The 19,444-nt window shown below is 34.6% G+C and overlaps 1 protein-coding gene across 1 annotated transcript; it reads left to right on the plus strand.

Moving 5' to 3' along the window:
• The first annotated feature begins 17,013 nt into the window (after window positions 1-17,013).
• LOC123808448 (olfactory receptor 4K1) lies at window positions 17,014-17,958 on the plus strand. The gene has a single exon (XM_045823099.1). The coding sequence runs from the start codon at window positions 17,014-17,016 to the stop codon at window positions 17,956-17,958; it is 945 nt and encodes a 314-aa protein (XP_045679055.1).
• The last annotated feature ends 1,486 nt before the right edge of the window (window positions 17,959-19,444 follow it).

Genomic DNA, 19,444 nt, shown 5'->3' on the forward strand with positions numbered 1-19,444 from the left:
CAATGGTAAAATAGTGTTTTGCAAAGCATGCTAGATGAACATAGAGTAGTTAACTGTAGGGGAGCTCCATCCCAAAGAGCCCTCCTGGCCGCTGATGAGAATAAATCTACCAAGACATGATCTGCTCAGGGAGAAAAGGCTGACCAATCTCTCAGAGGAGAAGGGCCTTAATCCTCTTTCTCATTGGGCTTTTATCAAGTTTAATTTGCATAGATATACGTAGCCAGCATGTAAAGCTCATCAATCACTGTCAGATAGTAATGATCAAAGAAAGGAGATAAAGTTTACAGATAACATTTTCGTGATCATGGGGGTCCTTTTGAGTTAGGGTCTGGTATACCGGATGATGCCAGTAAGCTGTAAAACCTTGGGAAGCAAACCATTTTCTGTTTGGACACAACATTTAAATTGAGGGCATTCTTAACAAAGTAGGTTCCGCAGCACTTTATGCATTCTTTCTTAGGCCCAATTGCCCCCTGTCGCCCACCAGGAACAGCCCATTCTGGCACAGGGCTGCACCCGCCTTCAGCAAGGTTTTTGGCTTGAGTCAGGCAGCAGAAGCAAGGCAGCCAAGATATTAGACTTTTTGTAGATAGAATGAGGACTCAGGCTATGGCAAAGCCAAGGGGTGAAGATCCATCATCCCTTTTCTATAGTCCCCTATGTCCTTCCCTGATGGTCCCTTCATGATTGTGCCTGTCAAGTTGTTCCTTCCTTGAGGAATCTTACCCATCATTGACTATCTGATGCGGACTCTGGCCAGCAGTGCCCGAGGTGTTGTGGATGCAATGAACAAATTCACACAGACTATAGAAGTCCTGTGGAGAAAAAGGGATGGCACAGCCACTGTCTAAGAGAGAGAGAGAGCCTTGACCCTTTCCTTGACAAGCTTCTATTGCTTTCTAATAGCATACATCAAAGAAGGTTCTCATTCATTATGCTCAGGTTTTCTTTAGGTGATTACTTTTTACAGATAACAAAGGAAAGGATTTTACTGATTACATCTTACAGATTAACAAGGAAAATGTTGCAAATGCAAGGGAACATAAGAGTTATTGGTGTGGTTACACTCTGTCCTTTGGACAATTAGCACAGACTTCAGAAAGTTACTTCAAAGATATGCAGTAAACATTTGCTGCTTCAATTTAGCAAAAGCAAGCCTCAAAGCAGCCTGGTTATAATGCAGGCCTGATTTCCCACAGGAAAGCCAATCTGTGGGTTTGGCTTCCTGTGTGCTGACTCAGGCCTATTGGTTTTCCAATAGTTCTGGGCTACATTTGCCATTGCACGTGGATAGGGTCCCTATAACTATCCAGCCATCCTCCATGGGCCAAGCAGGGTAAAGTAAAGGAGACAGAGGCTGTGCCCCTGCCAGGAGGATAAGTTTTGTCTTCTTAGTGGCTTATGATACCTTACTCAGCCTTAGCCATAGGGGGTTATAGCTTCTGAAACCAGGCAGGACTGTTCCCAACAGTTAACTAAACATACCAGATTGAGGAAAGCTATAAATGGTCTAAATTTCCAGCAACACAACTGAAGGACTATTGAGACACTAAGAATTTACGAGAAGACTATGTTGGCAAGCAACTTCAGCTTCTTTTAGGTGTTTGAGGAGCCATGAAGTTTGGTAATGCTAAAACTATGAGCTTTTAAAAATTGTAAAAAACTGTGAGCTTAAAAAATTGTTAAATTTTCTTATAAAATTAAGCAGAATAATTGTTGCAGATGTAAGAACCTATTAAAATTAGGCATAGACTAAAACAGATAAAGTGTACATTGTAATATGTGAAGGAATTGTGTAAATGTAATGGCAATAAAAACTATAAATAATGTGTACTTCCAAAAATATTTGACAAAAATTTTAAAATACTATGCAGTGTAATTGGAGAACATTATGCTAAGTGAAATAAGCCAAGCAGTGAAAGACAAATACCATAAGATCACACCTCTAAGTGAAACCTAATGAACAAGCAAGCAAAATAGAACCAGAGACATAGAAAGAACAAACTGATAGTAACCAAAGGGGATAGGGCAAGGATTATGGGGCAAAGAAGGGGGCGGGTCATCAAGGAACATGTATAAAGAAACCATGGACAAAGACAATAGAGGAGGAAGGGCAGGGGAGAGTAAAGTGGTAAAATGCGGACAACTGTAATTGAAAAACAATTTACAAAATACTATGTAGTGTAATGATGATGGGTTTATGATAGAGCCTCAGTTTCATACCTACTTGGTCTCTATTGGTTTATAATTTCATAAAATCAATGTATATCAGGATAAATTTGGAAAATTCATTATTCTTACTATTTTTTGTCTTACAGAAGTTCGTTCAGAATTTATAAATTTTAGGCTGTGCAGAACCCCAACCCACTCTAAGTGTAGGAGTAGTCTTAGACCCATGTGTCTTTTTAAAAGTTGATTATGCTATTACAGTTGTCCTATTCTTTTTTCTCCCTTTTAGACCCATCAGTCCAGTATGCCCATTACATCCGGTATTCCTCTCCCTCTTAGTTCATGTTCATGGGTCATACACATAAGTTTTTTGGCTTTTCCATTTCCTACACTGTTTTGTACCTACCAATTTTTAAAGTATATTTTATTCATTATGCTACTACAGTTATTCCTTTTTTCTCCTTTTTATTCACCTTCTTAGTTCATGTCCATGGGTCATATGTGTAAGTTCTTTGGCTTCTACATTTCCTATACTATTCTTAACTTCCCCCTGTGTATTTTGTACTTGTCATTTATGCTTCTTATTCCCTGTACCTTTCCCCCCATCCTCCCCACCCCCTCCCTCCTGATAACCCTCCATGTGATCTCCATTTCTGTGATTCTCTTCCTATTCTACTGGTTTGCTTAGTTTGTTTTTGATTTTTAGGTTCAGTTGTTGATAGTTGTGAGTTTGTTGTCATTTATTGCTCACAGTTTTCATCTTCTTTTTTCTTAGATAAATCCCCTTAACATTTCATAAAATAAGGGCTGGGTGATGATGAACTCCTTTAACTTGACCTTATCTGGGAAGCACTTTATCTGCCCTTCCATTCTAAATGACAGCTTTGCTGAATAGAGTAATCTTAGAGGTAGGTCCTTGCCTTTCATGACTTGTAATACTTCTTTCCAGCCGCTTCTTACCTGCACGATTTCTTTTGAGAAATCAGCTGATAGTCTTTGGGGAACTCCCTTGTAGGTAACTGTCTCCTTTTCTCTTGCTGCTTTTAAGATTCTCTCTTTATCTTTAATGTTGTCTAATGTAATTATGAAGTGTCTTAGTGTGTGCTTCCTTGGGTCCAAGTTCTTTGGAACTCTCTGAGCTTCCTGGACTTCCTGAAAGTCTATTTCCTTTGCCAGATTGGGGAAGTCCTCCTTCATTATGTTTTCAAATAAGTTTTTCATTTCTTGCTCTTCCTTTTCTCCTTCTGGCACCTGTATGATTCAGATGTTGGAGCATTTAAAGTTGTCCTGGAGATTCCTAAACCTCTGCTAATTTTTTTTTTTGAATTCTTGCTTCTTCATTCCATATTAGTTGAATGTTTATTTCTTCCTTCTGCTCCAAATTGTTGATTTGAGTCCTGGTTTCCTTTCCTTCACTGTTGGTTCCCTATATATTTTTCTTTATTTCACTTTCCATAGCCTTCACTTTTTCCTCTATTTTGTGACCATACTCAGCCATTTTTGTGAGCATCCTTATTACCAGTGTTTGGAACTCTGTATGTGATAGGTTGGCTATCTACTTGTTGCTCAGTTCTTTATCTGGAGTTTTGATCTGTTCTTCATTTGGGCCATATATCTTTGTCTTGGTGCACCTGTTACATTGTAAGGGATGGAGCCTTAGGTATTCACCAGGAGAGACAACCCACATTGCTGTGTTTTGCCACTGTATGTAGAGGGAGGAGTCAGAGAGGGAACAATGCTGCTTGCTTGGCTCTTGGCCAACTTTCAGTCACTTCTGCCACTACCCACAAGTAAATTGGGTCCTTTTGGTGCTGATTCCCAAGTGGGTGGGTTTGTGTACATTCTAGGACTCTATGGGTCTCTCCAAAGAACCCTCCTGTGAGGCTGGGAGTTTCTCACACCACTGCCACTCCCATAGCTTTTTACAGCCAAGAGTTTTTAGGCTTTTTTTCCCCCTGCACTGGAACCCTGGGTTGCACGGTCTGTCTCACTCTCCAGTTGTTCCTCCTGGTTTATCCACATGCAAGTGTGGGACCGCCCAGTCCACCAGCTGCTACCTCGACCATCTAGTCCTTCAGCCACTGCCTTGCCATGGGTCCTTTCTGCCCCAGCTTTCTGTCTCCACCCCTCCTAAAAGTCTGAATGAATGTTTCTTCTTTAACTCCTTGGTTGTCAGACTTTCATACAGTTTGATTTTCTGGCAGTTCTGGTTACTTTTTGTTTTTAAATTTGTTGTCATATTTCTTTTGGTTGTGCAAGGAGGCAAAGTGTATCTACCTACACCTCCATCATGTCCAGAACTCTATTCCTATACCTACCAATTATGCTTCTTATTCCCTGTACCTTTTCCTCTATTCTTCCCCTACCCCACCCTGCTGATCTGTTGGTTCCCTGCATATTTTTCTTTATTTCACTTTGTATAGCCCTCACTTCCTCATTGCAGCCACATTCAATCATTTCTGTGAACATCCTGATTACCAGTGTTTTGAACTCTACAACTGAGAGGTTGGCTCTCTCTTCATCACTTAGCTCTTTGTCTGGAGCTTTGATCTGTTCTTTCATTTGACTCATATTTCTTTGTCTCAGTGCATCTGTTACATTGTAAGGGAAAGAGCCTTAAGTGTTCATCAGGGCAGAGCAACCCACTTTGCTGTGTTGTGGAGCTGTATGTGGGGTAGGGGTCAGAGAGGGAACAATGCTGCTTGCTAGCTCTTGCCCCACTTTAAAGAGTCTGGCTGTTTCTCCTGCTTCCACAACCTCCTCAGGTTTTAGAGCCAGAGTTTCTGAGGTTTATTTTCCCCTGCATTGGAACCCTGTGTTGCATGGTCTGTCTCAGCCCCCAGTTGTTCCTCCTGGTTTATCTGCACAAGAACGTGGGAATGTCAGTCCACCAGCTGCCGCCTTGCCACATGTCCTCTCCATCCCAGCTCCCCATCTCCACCCCTCTTATTAGTCTGGATGAATGTTTCTTCTTCAATTCCTTTTTTGTTGGACTTCCATACATTGAGATTTTCTAATTTCTCATTGCTTTTTCTTTTTTTAGTTTGTTGTTTCCTTCTTTTGGTTGTTCAAAGAGGTGAAGCCTTTCTACTTACACCTTCATCTTGGCCGAAAAATCAGGACTACTTCTCCCACGTGTCTTTTTACCAGTGTTTAAAGTCAGTCTTATAGTTTGTTAGTGGTATAAACTTGGGCAGGAAACTTAATGTCTCATAGCCTCAATTTCTATAAATGTAAAAGGAGATAATAATGGTAATTACACCACAAAGTTGTTTGAGGAATAAAGTCGTATAAAGGATATAATAACTGTTTAATAAATGTTAATTATTTTAATACCGTATTAACCAATTCTGGATATCTTTGTTTTAGGAGCTTGGTATTTTCCTGAGCTAACAATTAACATGTTCAATGTGCAAGGTAAATTTTATTTCATAAGTTTTAAATATTTTATCTGTATATATTTGCATAAAATCAATGTGTATCAGGATTTAAAAAATTAAAAGTAACTTTCACTAGAAAACTGCACTGGTTCTTATATTAATTCAAGCTTCTAGAAACTTGTTTTTCCCATTGCTCACAACTTTTTTGAATCAAGAGAAATTTCAAATTGTTTAATCAGTACTCAGTCACTCCTTTGCAATGAACAATTATTAAATTGATTTGTTGATTTGTTGATTTTGGAATGGATTTTCAATACAATTTTGGTCAGAAGAAGAATGATGTTTGACCCTCCATATTATTAAGGTGAAGACATAAGTAGATGCATAGATAAGTTAATAATTACTGAGGTAGATAAATAAAAATTTGTATATATGAACTGCCTTCTATGAAAGTATTTTTATATATTGATAAGAGACTGAAATAATATGATTACTGGGCTCTGCTGCCAAATGAAGACATTCTTAGTAGATGTTATTTGAAAATATTCAAAGTTTTTATACGAGGGTTTCCAAGTATTAAAACTTACCAATAAAGCCTTGTTTTTCCAATGAGTTTTCAGAAAAAAATAGTTAAAGCAAAGTTGACAAGAGAGCTGGACTAACCTCCTTTTCTCCCTGTTTGCATGATGGTTTTTGGATGCACATATCCAGATTGAAAAGAGAGGGGAAAACAGCCGTGGAAATCGAATTCATGTGAACTCATTGAATGTACTCTGATTCTAATAAAAGCCACTGAGCAATCAGATAGTCTTTCAGTTTACATACTTCTGTCATGATGATTAACTTTATGAAAGTCAGGATGCTTTTTGTTGTCAATTATTTTTAATACTATTGGTTATTCCTGTGAGCTATATGTGTATAACTTATGTTAGAGTTAGAAGGACCAACATCCAAATAAGACTAGAACTTTGACTTGGATCATGGGTTGGTATATTCTGGCTGTGAAATTTCTGGTATAACTTAATTGACATTTTATCTTTTTCTTTCTGGTTTGTTGTTGTTGTTGTTGTTGTTAAACAAATAACTCCCAACATCTAGCATGTACTAAAATATCAAATTTGTATTTTAATTTTTTTACTCTGGTAATTTACACTGCCAGGAGAAGATTTATACCTGTTTACATTTAACTAGCTCTGCAGAGAACTATCCACTATTTGTAAAGCAAATCTTAGGTGCTATGGAGTGTTATCAATGACTGAGTTCTTGACCAAGGGTTATCAAGTGACTGAATAACGAGAACTGTTCATCATGGGCTAAGTATCGTTGAATCTAACAAATCATGATTTCTAGCTGCCACAGCAATAAGTCATCATGTATTGAAAGTGGTACATCTGGGACCAGGCTGAAGCAGGTATAAACACACAGGGAATCAATACAAACAGTCCAGAGCCCCACATCACCTACTTCTGTGGTATCTGTACTTTTACTTCAGTTCAATTTTATGGTTTCATGGAAGGATTTCTATGGATGGCTCAATTCAGTGTCATGGTGCAAGCCAAAATATGGACTCTGGCTGCTTTATAGCCTACTCAGATGACTTTAATGTGCACTGGTGTGAGAAAATTCTATTATTAAAAAGAGCAATACAAATTTCACTTAGTTATTAAATTTGTAAGGAATACTGGCTATAAGTAAAAATAAATGTGAATTTCTGGAGAGTGAAAAAAAAGACTTTGCTTGTTTGCTAGTGATCTTGAAAGATCAAAATTGCAATATCAGAGAAAAGTAGTCTGGCAAAAAAGAATGAGGATGGGCCTATGGGTATGGGCACAAAGTGTATGGATATTTGTATTCACATCAGTGACCAACTGAGACCAAAAGCATGTACTCCCTTTTACCAACTCTCATAACTGCTACTCCTGCTATTGAACACTTGATCAGCAGAAGGGGCTGATACTGAGAAATGGATATGGTGCCATTCCCCAGAGAGAACAGACCCATTTAGTGGCAAGCCAATTACATCACCCACCTTCCTCCATGTAGTAGGTAATGGTCTGTCCTTATTGAAACTGACTCATATTGCAGATCTGGCCTTGTCTTCCTTGCCTGCAGTTCCTCTGCCAGCGCATCATCTAGGGCTGACAGAGTGTTTGATTAATGGACATTAGATTCCATGGATATTGCCTCTGGATTTACAGATAAAAGTATCTACAGTGAAAAAGGTGTAATTTATTGATTTATGGTGAAGAGATGTGACAACAGGGCCACCATCATGGGACCTACTTTTCTAGGTAGCTTCCAGCCACAGAGAACTATGCAATGGCCTATGAAAAGCTCAGATAAGACTCTAGCATTGGGACTACACCCAACTTGATTGAAATGAATAACACTGAGATGTAAAATACACATTGAACCAAGAGTTCATTTGTAAGAGTGTTATCAATGGCTAAAATACTCACATTCAGGAAAGAAGAAATAGAAGATTGACCCCTTACCCCATAATTCCCATTGACTCACTTACAGATTTTATGCTTTCAGCTACAGCAATTCTAGGCTGCACCATGATTTCGCATTTATTCTAGTAATATATAGAACTTCTTGATTCTATAGCTTGATGTGTACTCCAATTTTGGAAATCTTTCAGTCAAGATCTCTTCAATTATTGCTTTAGCTTCACTTTCTCTTCTTCTGCAACTTCAGTTATATACTTATTAGTCTTGTTGATGATATTCCATATGCCTCTCTAATGCATGACTTTTCTTTGTCACTTTACCAATTTAACAAACAATAAAAAGCTTGTTTTTCAAATTCCTCTTTTGTCTCATATTTCTTTGAATAATAATAAAAATGCTTTTATTAATTGAACATTTTACATCTTTTTTAAAGTTAAGAATATGGTATTTTTCTGCTTTAAATATGCTCCACAATATGTAAAATGTATGTTTCTAATTAGACTCTCATTGGCAACAAATAAAAAGTATATATCTCCTAAATCCACCCTAATGATTTTTAAATGTGTTTATTTTATATTTTTCAAGGATGTTTGACATACGATATTATATTAGTCTAAGATGTACAACATAGTGATTGCACATTTATACAACTTAGAAAGTGGTCACCCTGATAAGGTGTAATCTAGTACTCATCTGACACCATACATAGTTATACTATGATTAACTATACTCCTGATGCATACTTTATATCCTCATGACTATTTTATAACTGCCAATTTGTATTTCTTAATTCTTTCAACTTTTTACTCAGCCCCCCAACCTCCCTTCCATCTACAAATCATTAATTTGTTCTCTGTAGCTGATTTTGTTTCTGTTTTGATTGTTTATTTTGTTTTTTAGATTTCATATATAAGTGAAATCATATGGTATTTGTCTTTCTCCATCTGACTTATTTCACTCAGCATAATACCCTGTCTATCCACAATGTCACAAAGGGCAAGATTTAATTTATTTTTTATGGCAAAATAATATTCCATTTAATACATATACCACTTTTTATTCATTTGTCTATCAAAGGACACAAATTGTTCACATATCTTGGCTATTGTAAATAATGCTGCAATGAACAGAAGGATGCATATATTTGTTTAAATTAGTGTTTTGAATTTATTTAGATAAACTCCCAGAAGTGGAGTTGTTGGATCATAATGCAGCCCTATTTTTACTTTTTTTCAGGAACCTCCATACTGTTTTTCACAGTGGCTGCACCAATTCACAATTCCACCAGTAGTGCATGAGGGTTCACTTTTCTCCACATTCTTGCCAACACTTGTTGTTTTAATTTATTGATGATAAACATTCTGACAGGTATGAGATGATATCTCATTATATATTTTATTAATTGCATTTTTTTATTGTTGTTCAAGTACAGTTGTCTCCATTTTCTCCTCACCACTCCCTCCCGCCCCACCCATTCCCATCCCCACCCTTGATCTTACCTCCCTTTGGCTTTGTCTGTGTGTCCTTTATATATGTTCCTTCCTCTTTTTCCTCCCTTTATCCCCTCCCCTCTCCCCTCTGGTTACTGTCAATTTGTCCTTTATTTCAATATTTCTGGTTATATTCCATTTGCTAGTTTGTTTTATTGATTATGTTCCATTTATAGGTGAGATCATGTGGTATTTGTTTCATTTTAATTTGCATTTACCTGATGATTAGTGATGTTGATCATCTTTTCACATGTCTATTAGCCAGTCATCTGTATGTCCTCTTTGAAGAAAGGCCCATTCATGTCCTCTGCTCATTTTTTAACAGATTGTCTGGTTTTGTGTTTGTGTGTGTGTTTGTGTTGAATTGTACAAGTTCCTCATGTATTTGTATACTAACCCCTTATTAAACATATCATTGGCAAATATGTTCTCCCATTCAGTAGGTTGTCTTTTCATTTTGTTGATGGACTCTTTTGCTTTGCCAAAATTTTCAGTTTGATGTAGTCTTATTTGTTTATTTTTTTCTTTTGTTTCTCTTGCCTGAGATATTAAAAAAAATTAAAAAATATTACTGAGTGATTCAAAGAATTTACTGCTTGTATTCTTCTAGGAGATTTATGGTTTCAAGTATTATATTTAAAAGTCTTTAATTCATTGAGTATATTGTAGTACATGGTGTAAGAACATGACCCAGTTTAATGTTTTTCATGTTTCTATCCAGTTTTCCCAGCACCATTTTTTGAGGAGACTGTCTTTACTCCTTTGTATATTCTTGCCTCCTTTGTCATAGATTAATTTACCATATAAGTGTCAGTTTATTTCTGAGCTTTCTATTCTGTTTCATTGATCCATATGTCTATTTTTATGCTAGTGCCATGCTGTTTGATTACTATAGCCTTGTATGTAGTACAGTTTAATATCAGGCAGTGTGACACCTCCAACTTTGCTCTTCATCTCAAGATTTCTTTTGCTATTTGGGGTCTTTTGTTTTTCTACATAAATTTTAGGATTATTTGTTCCAGTTCTGTGAAAAATGACATTTGTGTTTTGACAGGTATTACATTGACTCTGTAGTTTTCTTCGGGTAGTATGAATATTTTTTTTACAATCCTCACCCGAACATATGCTTTTATTGAGAGAGAAGGAGAGAGAGAGAGAGAGAGAAACATAGATCTGAGAGAGAAACATCAATTGGTTGCCTCCAGTATGCACCCTGACCAAGAATTGGACCCACAACCTTGGTGTTTGCCCTAACTGGAAATCGAACCTGCAACTTCTTGGTATATGGGATAATGCTCCAACCAACTGAGCCACCCGGCCAGTGTTGGGAGTGTGGACATTTTAATGATGTTAATTCTTCCTATCCTTGGACACAGGATATACTTTCATTACTTTGTATCTTCTTCAATTCTTTCTTCAATATCTTACAGTTTTTTGAATACAGCTCTTTTACTTCCTTGGTTTTATTTGTAAGTATTTTATTTTTTATGTGATTGCAAATTGGATTGCTTTTTAAATCTCTCTCTTAAACCACAAGAGAGATTTAAAAATGTATTAAAAGTGTATAAAAATGTAAACAATTTCTAAATATTAATTTTGTATCCTGCTACTTTACTGAATTCACTTATTAGTTCTAATAGTTTTTTGGTGGAATCTTTAGAGTTCTCTATACATAGTATCATGTCATCTACCACCCTAATTATTTTGAAAGTTTTCCAATCTGTGAGGTAAAGAGGTCTCAGTACTGTTGTAGAATTTTTCTATTCTTTTGAACTACTTGCATATGCCTTTACTTATTTTTCTACTTGGTTATTGATATATCACTATTTTTGTGTCTAAGAATATTTTGATGAATAAGAAATTAGTATTTTATTCCTCATAGATGTTGCACGTATTTTTCCAGTTTGGCATTTTTCTTATTTACTGTTTAATGTGTTTTTTTGATACACCAAATCTAAAAAAAATTCAGTAAATCAATCAATCCTATCTATCATGGCTTCATGCTTAGAAAAAAAACCCTCAAATCATAAAAAATATTTCTCCCATTTTTTAAATTTTCCTATAAGTTTTTTAAATTACATATTTGACCCAACTGAAATTTACTGTGCCATCTGAAAGGGCATCCAGATAGAAATTCATTTTTTCCACAAACTCCACAGATTTATTAATCTGTATTTCCTTAAAATAATAACACTTTCATTAAAAATAATACTTGTTATACCTAGAAATACAACTATTACTAGATGCTATTTCATTGCATTCACTGTTTTCTCTATATATATTTTATTTTTATTTATTTATTTTTTAATTTTAGTTTTACTTGAATGCATAGGGGTGACATTAGTTAATGAAATTATATGCTTCAGGTATACAATTCTGTAATAATTATCTGTATATTGTACTGTGTGTTAACCCAAAGTCAAGTCTCCTTTCATCACCATTTATCCTTCTTTACCTTCTTCTACCTCCCCTTATCCCTTTTCCCTCTGGTAATCACTGTACTATTATCTGTACCTGTCTATATATTTTAATTTTCACATTTTTTAATATATTTTTGGTAGAATTACTTCTGATTATTTTTCTCTTACAAATGTTCTCTGTGTATTCTCACACAACTCACCCTCCTAGTTAACTTTATACAGACTACTTTGAAAATGATTTTTTTTGCAAGCAAAAGAAACTAATTCTGACCAACCTAAGCAAAAAGTAACTATTATAAGCATTTAATATTATTTACATTTTTGGTAGTACATTTGGAGAGACAACCCCTGAAATAAACAGAAACCATTAGAAATACGAAGCATGAGACATAGCCAAGACCACGTCCGTGTGGTAAAAGCAACTGTCCACTGACACTGCATCCTCCCTGAACCACCATTGTTGAAGTCTAACATTATGTTAGGATTGTAATCGTTTTTAACTGTCCCTTTGTTATTTAATAACTCCCTTAAGATTCAAAGGCCTAAGTAATACTATCCAGTTGTGCTTACCATATGCCTACTTTCTGTCTGCTTGGACTGAGAGGAGCATTTCAAGTACCTTTGTTTCAGCAGAGGGCTTAGCACATTTACCACATAGGCTCACACAACAGAGATGGAGATGCCTCTAAATATAAAAAGGATTCAAAATTCTACGTTTACCAAATAGCTAATCTTAAAGTTATAGATGTACAAGGGTCTGTCCAGAAGGTATTCAGCTATGTAATATGAAAAATAGAGACATTTATTGAAGGATACAAGATATAAGAATCATTGTACACGGCAATGAAGCCTTGGTCCCCTTCAACATAGCCAACTTGGGACCTCACACAGTTCTCCCAATTGCCATCAGATGCCCCTTTGTATTTTCCTGAATCTCATCAATGGTCTGAAATCTTTTCCCTTTCAAAGGTGATTTTAGCTTTGGGAAAAGCCAGAAGTCCTAGAACTCCAAATCTGGGCTGTAGTGGGCCTGAGTCACCTGGATGATTTGATGTTTCATCAAAAAACTCTGCAAGAGACATGAGGCATAAGCAAGCATGTTTTTGTGATGAAGCTACCAATCACCAGTTGCCTATAGCTGCAGGCTTCTGAATCATCTGAATAGTTTCCATGGAGGAATGTCCAAATTTAATGCAAAAGCTGAATCAGACTTGTCGCTCTACTTAGTCATTTTGAATGGGATGGCCACAGAGTACACATACTCACTCAATGGCATCTACTGACCCCATTGACTAGTACAGTGAAGTCGTCATTGTTCATACATGCACATTTTACTCCGCTCTCTTTGGCTGCCAAGTTACATTGATATCACACAAACCATTCTCATTATATTAACAATGGTTGGATGTATGTCCAGACAGACCTCAAATATCAAAGCATATTTGTCAACTTCTAAAAATATTTCTATTTTCTGAAAGAAGTTATGCTATATTTATATTATATTTAGAGTTTAATTTAAAGAGATGTATTTATTTTTTGCAAACTGAGTCTCTCTAATAAAAAAAATGCCTCCTTACATTATATTTTCCTTGTAATTTGTAAAGTTGTGCTCTTTAAAATGTATTTTTAATTTTTTGGAAATTATTTTAATTTATTTATTTGTTTGTACTGTTATAGTTGTTGTGTGGAGGTGGGGAAAGGAAGAAAAAGTGGAGATCATTTTTAATTGCAAATATTCAAGATATAAAAGCATAAGGAATAAAATTTTTAAATAATCTTTAAAAAATTTACATTATACATGTAGTAAATATTGATGTTTTTCCATAGATTAATTAAACATTTAGAAATATATGCAATATTATTGATTTAGTTTAAGCCCTTTTTATATGATTTTAACTCTTTTGTATTCCTTCTTACACCATTCACAATTTGTACTACTTCTCCGGATATTTTAAAACTTCTTTCATAAGTGTGTCCATAATTGTTTTTGGTTTATAAAAATGTACACATAATAATTTTACCAATCTTCAATTTTTCCTTGATATTATGCTTTTAATCTCACACATATTTATATATGAAATATAATTCAGTAATTTTAACCAATGAATTATTCCATTGCATTAAAATATTATATTTCTCACTCCCAAATTTATATATACTTACTTTCTTTTCTAGTAACTATATCTTTCAATCATATGCCATTGTTATAGAAATATTTTAGTAAGGGATATACATATACATATGTGCTAGGGAATATTATTTTCAGCTTTTTTTAAAAGATGACCATTTGAATATTACATCTACATTATAACCATTGGAAATCTAGAAAACATATAAAATGCAGTTGAAAAGACTGTTGACATAATTTGGGGGAGAAATAGAAGATTTGTCATGGAGAAGTGAGAACATTAAATATTTGAGGAATCATCATGTTACAGTGGGAATAAATTTATTACATTAAACTACAGGTGGTCGAGCCAGCTGACACTCCAAGTAGATTCATCTATTTTGTGAAGTAATAAGTTCCTCATGATTGGAGGTAGGCACCATGAGGCTTTGATTGTTTTGTAAGATTGTGTAACCATTTTCTTGACAGGAACTTAGGGATCAAAATTACTTTGCTGTCTGGGTATCAATAAAAAATCAAATCATCTTTTGCTTTCATATATACTAGCAAATTGGTTTAAAATTTTTTTTATCTATTTCTGGAAAAAAATATTTTGTAAAATATAATTACTTTTACTGCAGGGTAACCTCACATCCCTAAAGAGTGAATTCTTACTTCCCCAAAGAAATCATTTTCCTGACATGAGGATAGAAGACTTTATATTGCCTTGCCTTAGGATACTCTAAATAGATGGTCCTGGCAACAGTACCAGAGCCCTCACAACCACGGGGCAGAACCTGAAGGGCTTGCTTCTGCACAGGTTAGTGTGGGAGTGAAGAGTGTATTGCGAATATTTTTGGTATGAGGACTCATAGCAGAAAATGGGAAGCTTGGAAACAAACCGAGGGACATCAAATTTGCGGAAAATAAGGAAGAACTAAAGAACTGAGAGAAATTATATATGCATTTGAAGATATTTGGACTAGTTAAATAATTGGTAAATTGCCTTCTAGATGCAAAATCAGAAACTAGAAGAAACCAAAGAGGAAATTATTTTTGTCTCAGTCAAATTGGAAACTACCTGGAAGAGGCAAATCCCTATTCTCCACTTCTGGGTTTCTATGATTGTCCCACTGTCTTGAGTTAGGACAGCCCTAATAATGATAGGATCAGTATCTGAGGAAGAAAGGGAAGTACATTATCACCATTATCTGTTTCTTCTCTGCCCCTTTTATGCTTTCTATTTAGAGAATTCTTAGTCATCTGTTAAACAAGTATTTACTGACTATTAAAAATTGCCTGGAATGAAGAAGGAATAGCTACACAAAGTAGTGTCATAGTCAATAAGGATATCATTCTTTACAGCTTTTTGCTATGAGGCTTATTATAAAACAAGATAATGAAAAGAAAAATATGCTTATTTTTTTGGAGTTCTATTGACATAATTTAAAGATGGATATTAATGTAACATCAACTTCTAAGTATCAAAGTTGGTCTTATACCAGGGAATTTTTTTTCTTATGGGTATTTTACAATTTGAAAACACTTCTATACTGAGGCACACTGATGATAAAAAAAAAATAATGATTCATTAATGGAGAAGTTTCTGGCTGTTCTGTGTATAGTCCAAAGAATTCTGAGTGACTTTTAAAACTTCCATATGTTTCTATAACATAACTGCCTCTATACTTAGAAGTTTAGAGGTAAAAATAGCTTTGGAGATAATCTAGTTCTCTCTTCTAAGGTCAGCCACACAGCAAGTAAATGGTAAATGTTATGTATCTTTATTAATGGGTGTCTACCTTAAATATTAAGAAGAAAGTGAGATATAACGAACTTCATCTGTTCTACTTAGATTAAGAAATCATAAATAATAAGTGTGCAGAGGATTTTCTAGTTGTTTCCTATATTTTGAAAAATGAAGACTGACAAAACTTATTGCTTATTAGATACTAGAAAGATTGGTAGGAAACTTGGATGTTTTCAGAAAACCGTTTTTCAAAGATAAAGTCTTTAAAAACTATGGCTTTTTGGCATCACTCTATCTATCTGACCCTGACTCAGAATAAGCCCTTATAACTATAAGGTGGTAGAATCTTATATTTGAATGTTATCTATTGAATGGTAGAAGATATCAAATAGAAGATATTTGAATGTTTTCTATTCCTTGACCATTACTGCCTGACAATGATTGATGAGCTTTACCTATATGCCCTGTATTCCTATTCAAACTAAACTCAACAAAAACCCATTGAGAAAGAGGCTAAAGGTCCTTCTCCTCTGAGAGATTGGTCAGCCTCTTCTCCCCAAGCAAAAAAAAAATTATATATATATAATTTTTATATATATAATATATATAATTATATATATATTATATATATAATAACACTAACTTTATCTAACATCCTGTTATTTTTCTTTTCCTCCTCCTCCTCTCTCTTCTTTCTTACCCCTCCCTGCTCCTCTCTTTAATGTTATAATAAAATTACTAAGGAAAAATTTAAAATGGATTTTTTTTTATATTTGTATCTTCATTCTTGTTACTCTTTTGCTTGAAATCACCCTTTCCTTCAGTTTCAGCTACCAAATTTCAAATGTTTAAAAACTTTTAGCTTAAAATAATGCCTATTCCATGATACCTTACTTTTCCTCTTTAGAATAATTTCTTTCATCTTTATAACACGTATGGTACTAATGCACCACTTATATTTTCTTATTTCTTATTTTATATTTTTATTTTTTAATATGTGTGTCTTATGTTCCCAGTTATGATAGGATCCATATTTAGTCCTCTCTTTTCACACTTCTCCCTCTTTTCACAGCAATCATAGGTGTTAAATATTAGCCAATTTTTTTGTATTACTAATTAAATTAAATTGACTTTTAATTCAAAGCTGGTTATATTTCTTTTGTATGTATACTAGATATAGTGCCAATCACTGTGTGATATATTCCTGATTTTTTAAATTTATGTTACTGTAGATTGGATACATGGCTCACACAAATGAATCGGTGGTGTCTGAGTTTGTGCTTCTGGGACTCTCTAAATCCTGGGATCTTCAGCTTTTCTTTTTTGCCATCTTCTTTATGGTGTATGTGACATCACTGCTGGGCAACATCATGATTATTATCATAATTTCCTCTGACTCTCACTTTAATTCTCCCATGTACTTCCTGCTCAGTAACCTTTCTTTCATTGATATCTGCCAATCTAACTTTGCAACCCCCAAAATGCTTGTGGACTTTTTTGTTGAGTACAAGACTATCTCCTTTGAGGGTTGCATGGCCCAGATATTCCTTCTCCATAGTTTCGTTGGGAGTGAGATGATGCTGCTTGTAGCTATGGCATATGACAGGTTTATAGCCATTTGTAAGCCCCTACACTACAGTACAATTATGAATCAGAGACTATGTATAATTTTTGTGTTTATTTCCTGGGCTGTGGGCATTCTTCATTCTGTGAGCCACTTGGCTTTTACAGTGGATCTGCCATTCTGTGGCCCCAATGAAGTAGACAGCTTCTTTTGTGACCTTCCCCTAGTGATAGAGCTGGCTTGCATGGATACTTATGAAATGGAAATTGTGATACTAACTAACAGTGGTCTGATATCACTGAGCTGTTTTCTGGCTTTAATTATTTCCTACACCATCATTTTGATCACTGTCTGGCGTCGGTCCTCCAGTGGGTTATCCAAGGCACTTTCTACATTAACTGCCCACATCACAGTGGTAATTCTTTTCTTCGGGCCTTGCATTTATTTCTACATATGGCCTTTTAGCAGACTTTCTGTGGATAAGTTCCTTTCTGTGTTCTACACAGTTTGTACACCCATGTTGAACCCCATCATCTACTCTCTGAGGAATGAAGATATTAAATCAGCCATGCAAAAGTTGAGAAATCATCATGTGAACTGGAAAAATCAGGGCTCACTATGAAGGAACATAACCCTGAATGATAATGACAGGCCTCCACTGGATCACAGCATCAGGGTTTTTGCTAATGACATGGGTTATTGAGCTATAGAACTGGATTTTTGTCCTAAGTGGAAGGGAATTGCAAAACATCAGTTCCTGGTTTAATATTTAAAGACAATTTAAACCAATTTCTCATTAGTTATGATTCTAAAGTATAAATTCTCTTAAAATATGTAATAATTTTTTACATAATTTATTTTAAAAATTAAAGATTTTAATCTACATAAAACACTACTTATATTACTAACCTTGTGGTTCTCTTCAACTGAAGTGATACCTTATGCCTTACAAATATAGTTTCTGATATCTTCATTAAACTTATTCATAATTTTTTTTCATATATTGACCTAGTAGAAAAATATTGTGTTTTACAACATGGATTTCACAACATTAATGTATATTTACTAGCTTCTCTTTTCTTTGTGTATTGAATGTTTGGTTATTTATAGTTTGGTTGTTATACATTTGGTTATATATAATTATTTCTACCACTACTAGGCTTCAAGAATTTTTTTGTTTTCTTTTAATTATTTGATATTCTTTTGTACTCACTATAAAACTTTTTCTATATATTTGGTACTATCGGCAGCATATATATTTTCCAAATCTACTTTTTTTAAGCAGGATAAATTGGTTATAATAAATTCTATGTTATTCATAAAAAATAATTGCAAACATTTTTGAAATTGATTGCAAATATGGCAGGTGTTGAGTATTTAAAGTCAGAGCAAAAGTTAATTTCACATGTACTTAAAATATGCAAATGCCAAACTGACAAGAAATTATCTGCACCTAAAGATCAAAACTGAAATCTATATTTAAATATTTCTTGGAGAATAAAAGCAAAAGTAAAATTCATGTACCTCTAAAAATAAAGATTAAAAATCTATTAATTATTGTTTCACTTGCTAGTCAAAAGTTTTATTATGTAACTTCACCCTGGATTTACACTATGATAAAGGCCTTGTAACAGAAAGACTAATTATATTCTAATAATGAAAAGGAGAATTATTTAATCAAAAGTAGAAAGCCTGCATTCAGTACTCTGGATTCAGTATTTTAAGTATATTATAAGACATAAGTTAGTGGCTATGTGCATAGTTATTAACTCTGCATGCTAAATCTTAGTGCAAGCTGAATTTTAGGTACAGACATACAGTCTTTTTGAATCACGGTACTACTTAAGTTTTCTTGGAACTTAATCTTTTTGTCAGCTTCATTTATATAACGTCAAACATGGTAATGATCTTTTAAATTTGACTACTGTTCATATATTTTTAAACAGTGCCAAAAACATTAAATTAAATAAAAATTAAAGCAGTCACATTATTGTTGGTAGTACTTTTTTCCCTTTAACTCTGCACTGCCAGTGAAAACGGAGAGGTGTTTAAGGTACCCTTGGAAGATCAAGTCATTTCCCTTCTCTGATTCTCAGAATTCTCGTACT

Source organism: Phyllostomus hastatus, unplaced genomic scaffold, assembly GCF_019186645.2.
Source record: "Phyllostomus hastatus isolate PE091 unplaced genomic scaffold, TTU_PhHast_1.1 phas_scaffold_501, whole genome shotgun sequence".
Lineage (NCBI taxonomy): Eukaryota > Metazoa > Chordata > Mammalia > Chiroptera > Phyllostomidae > Phyllostomus > Phyllostomus hastatus.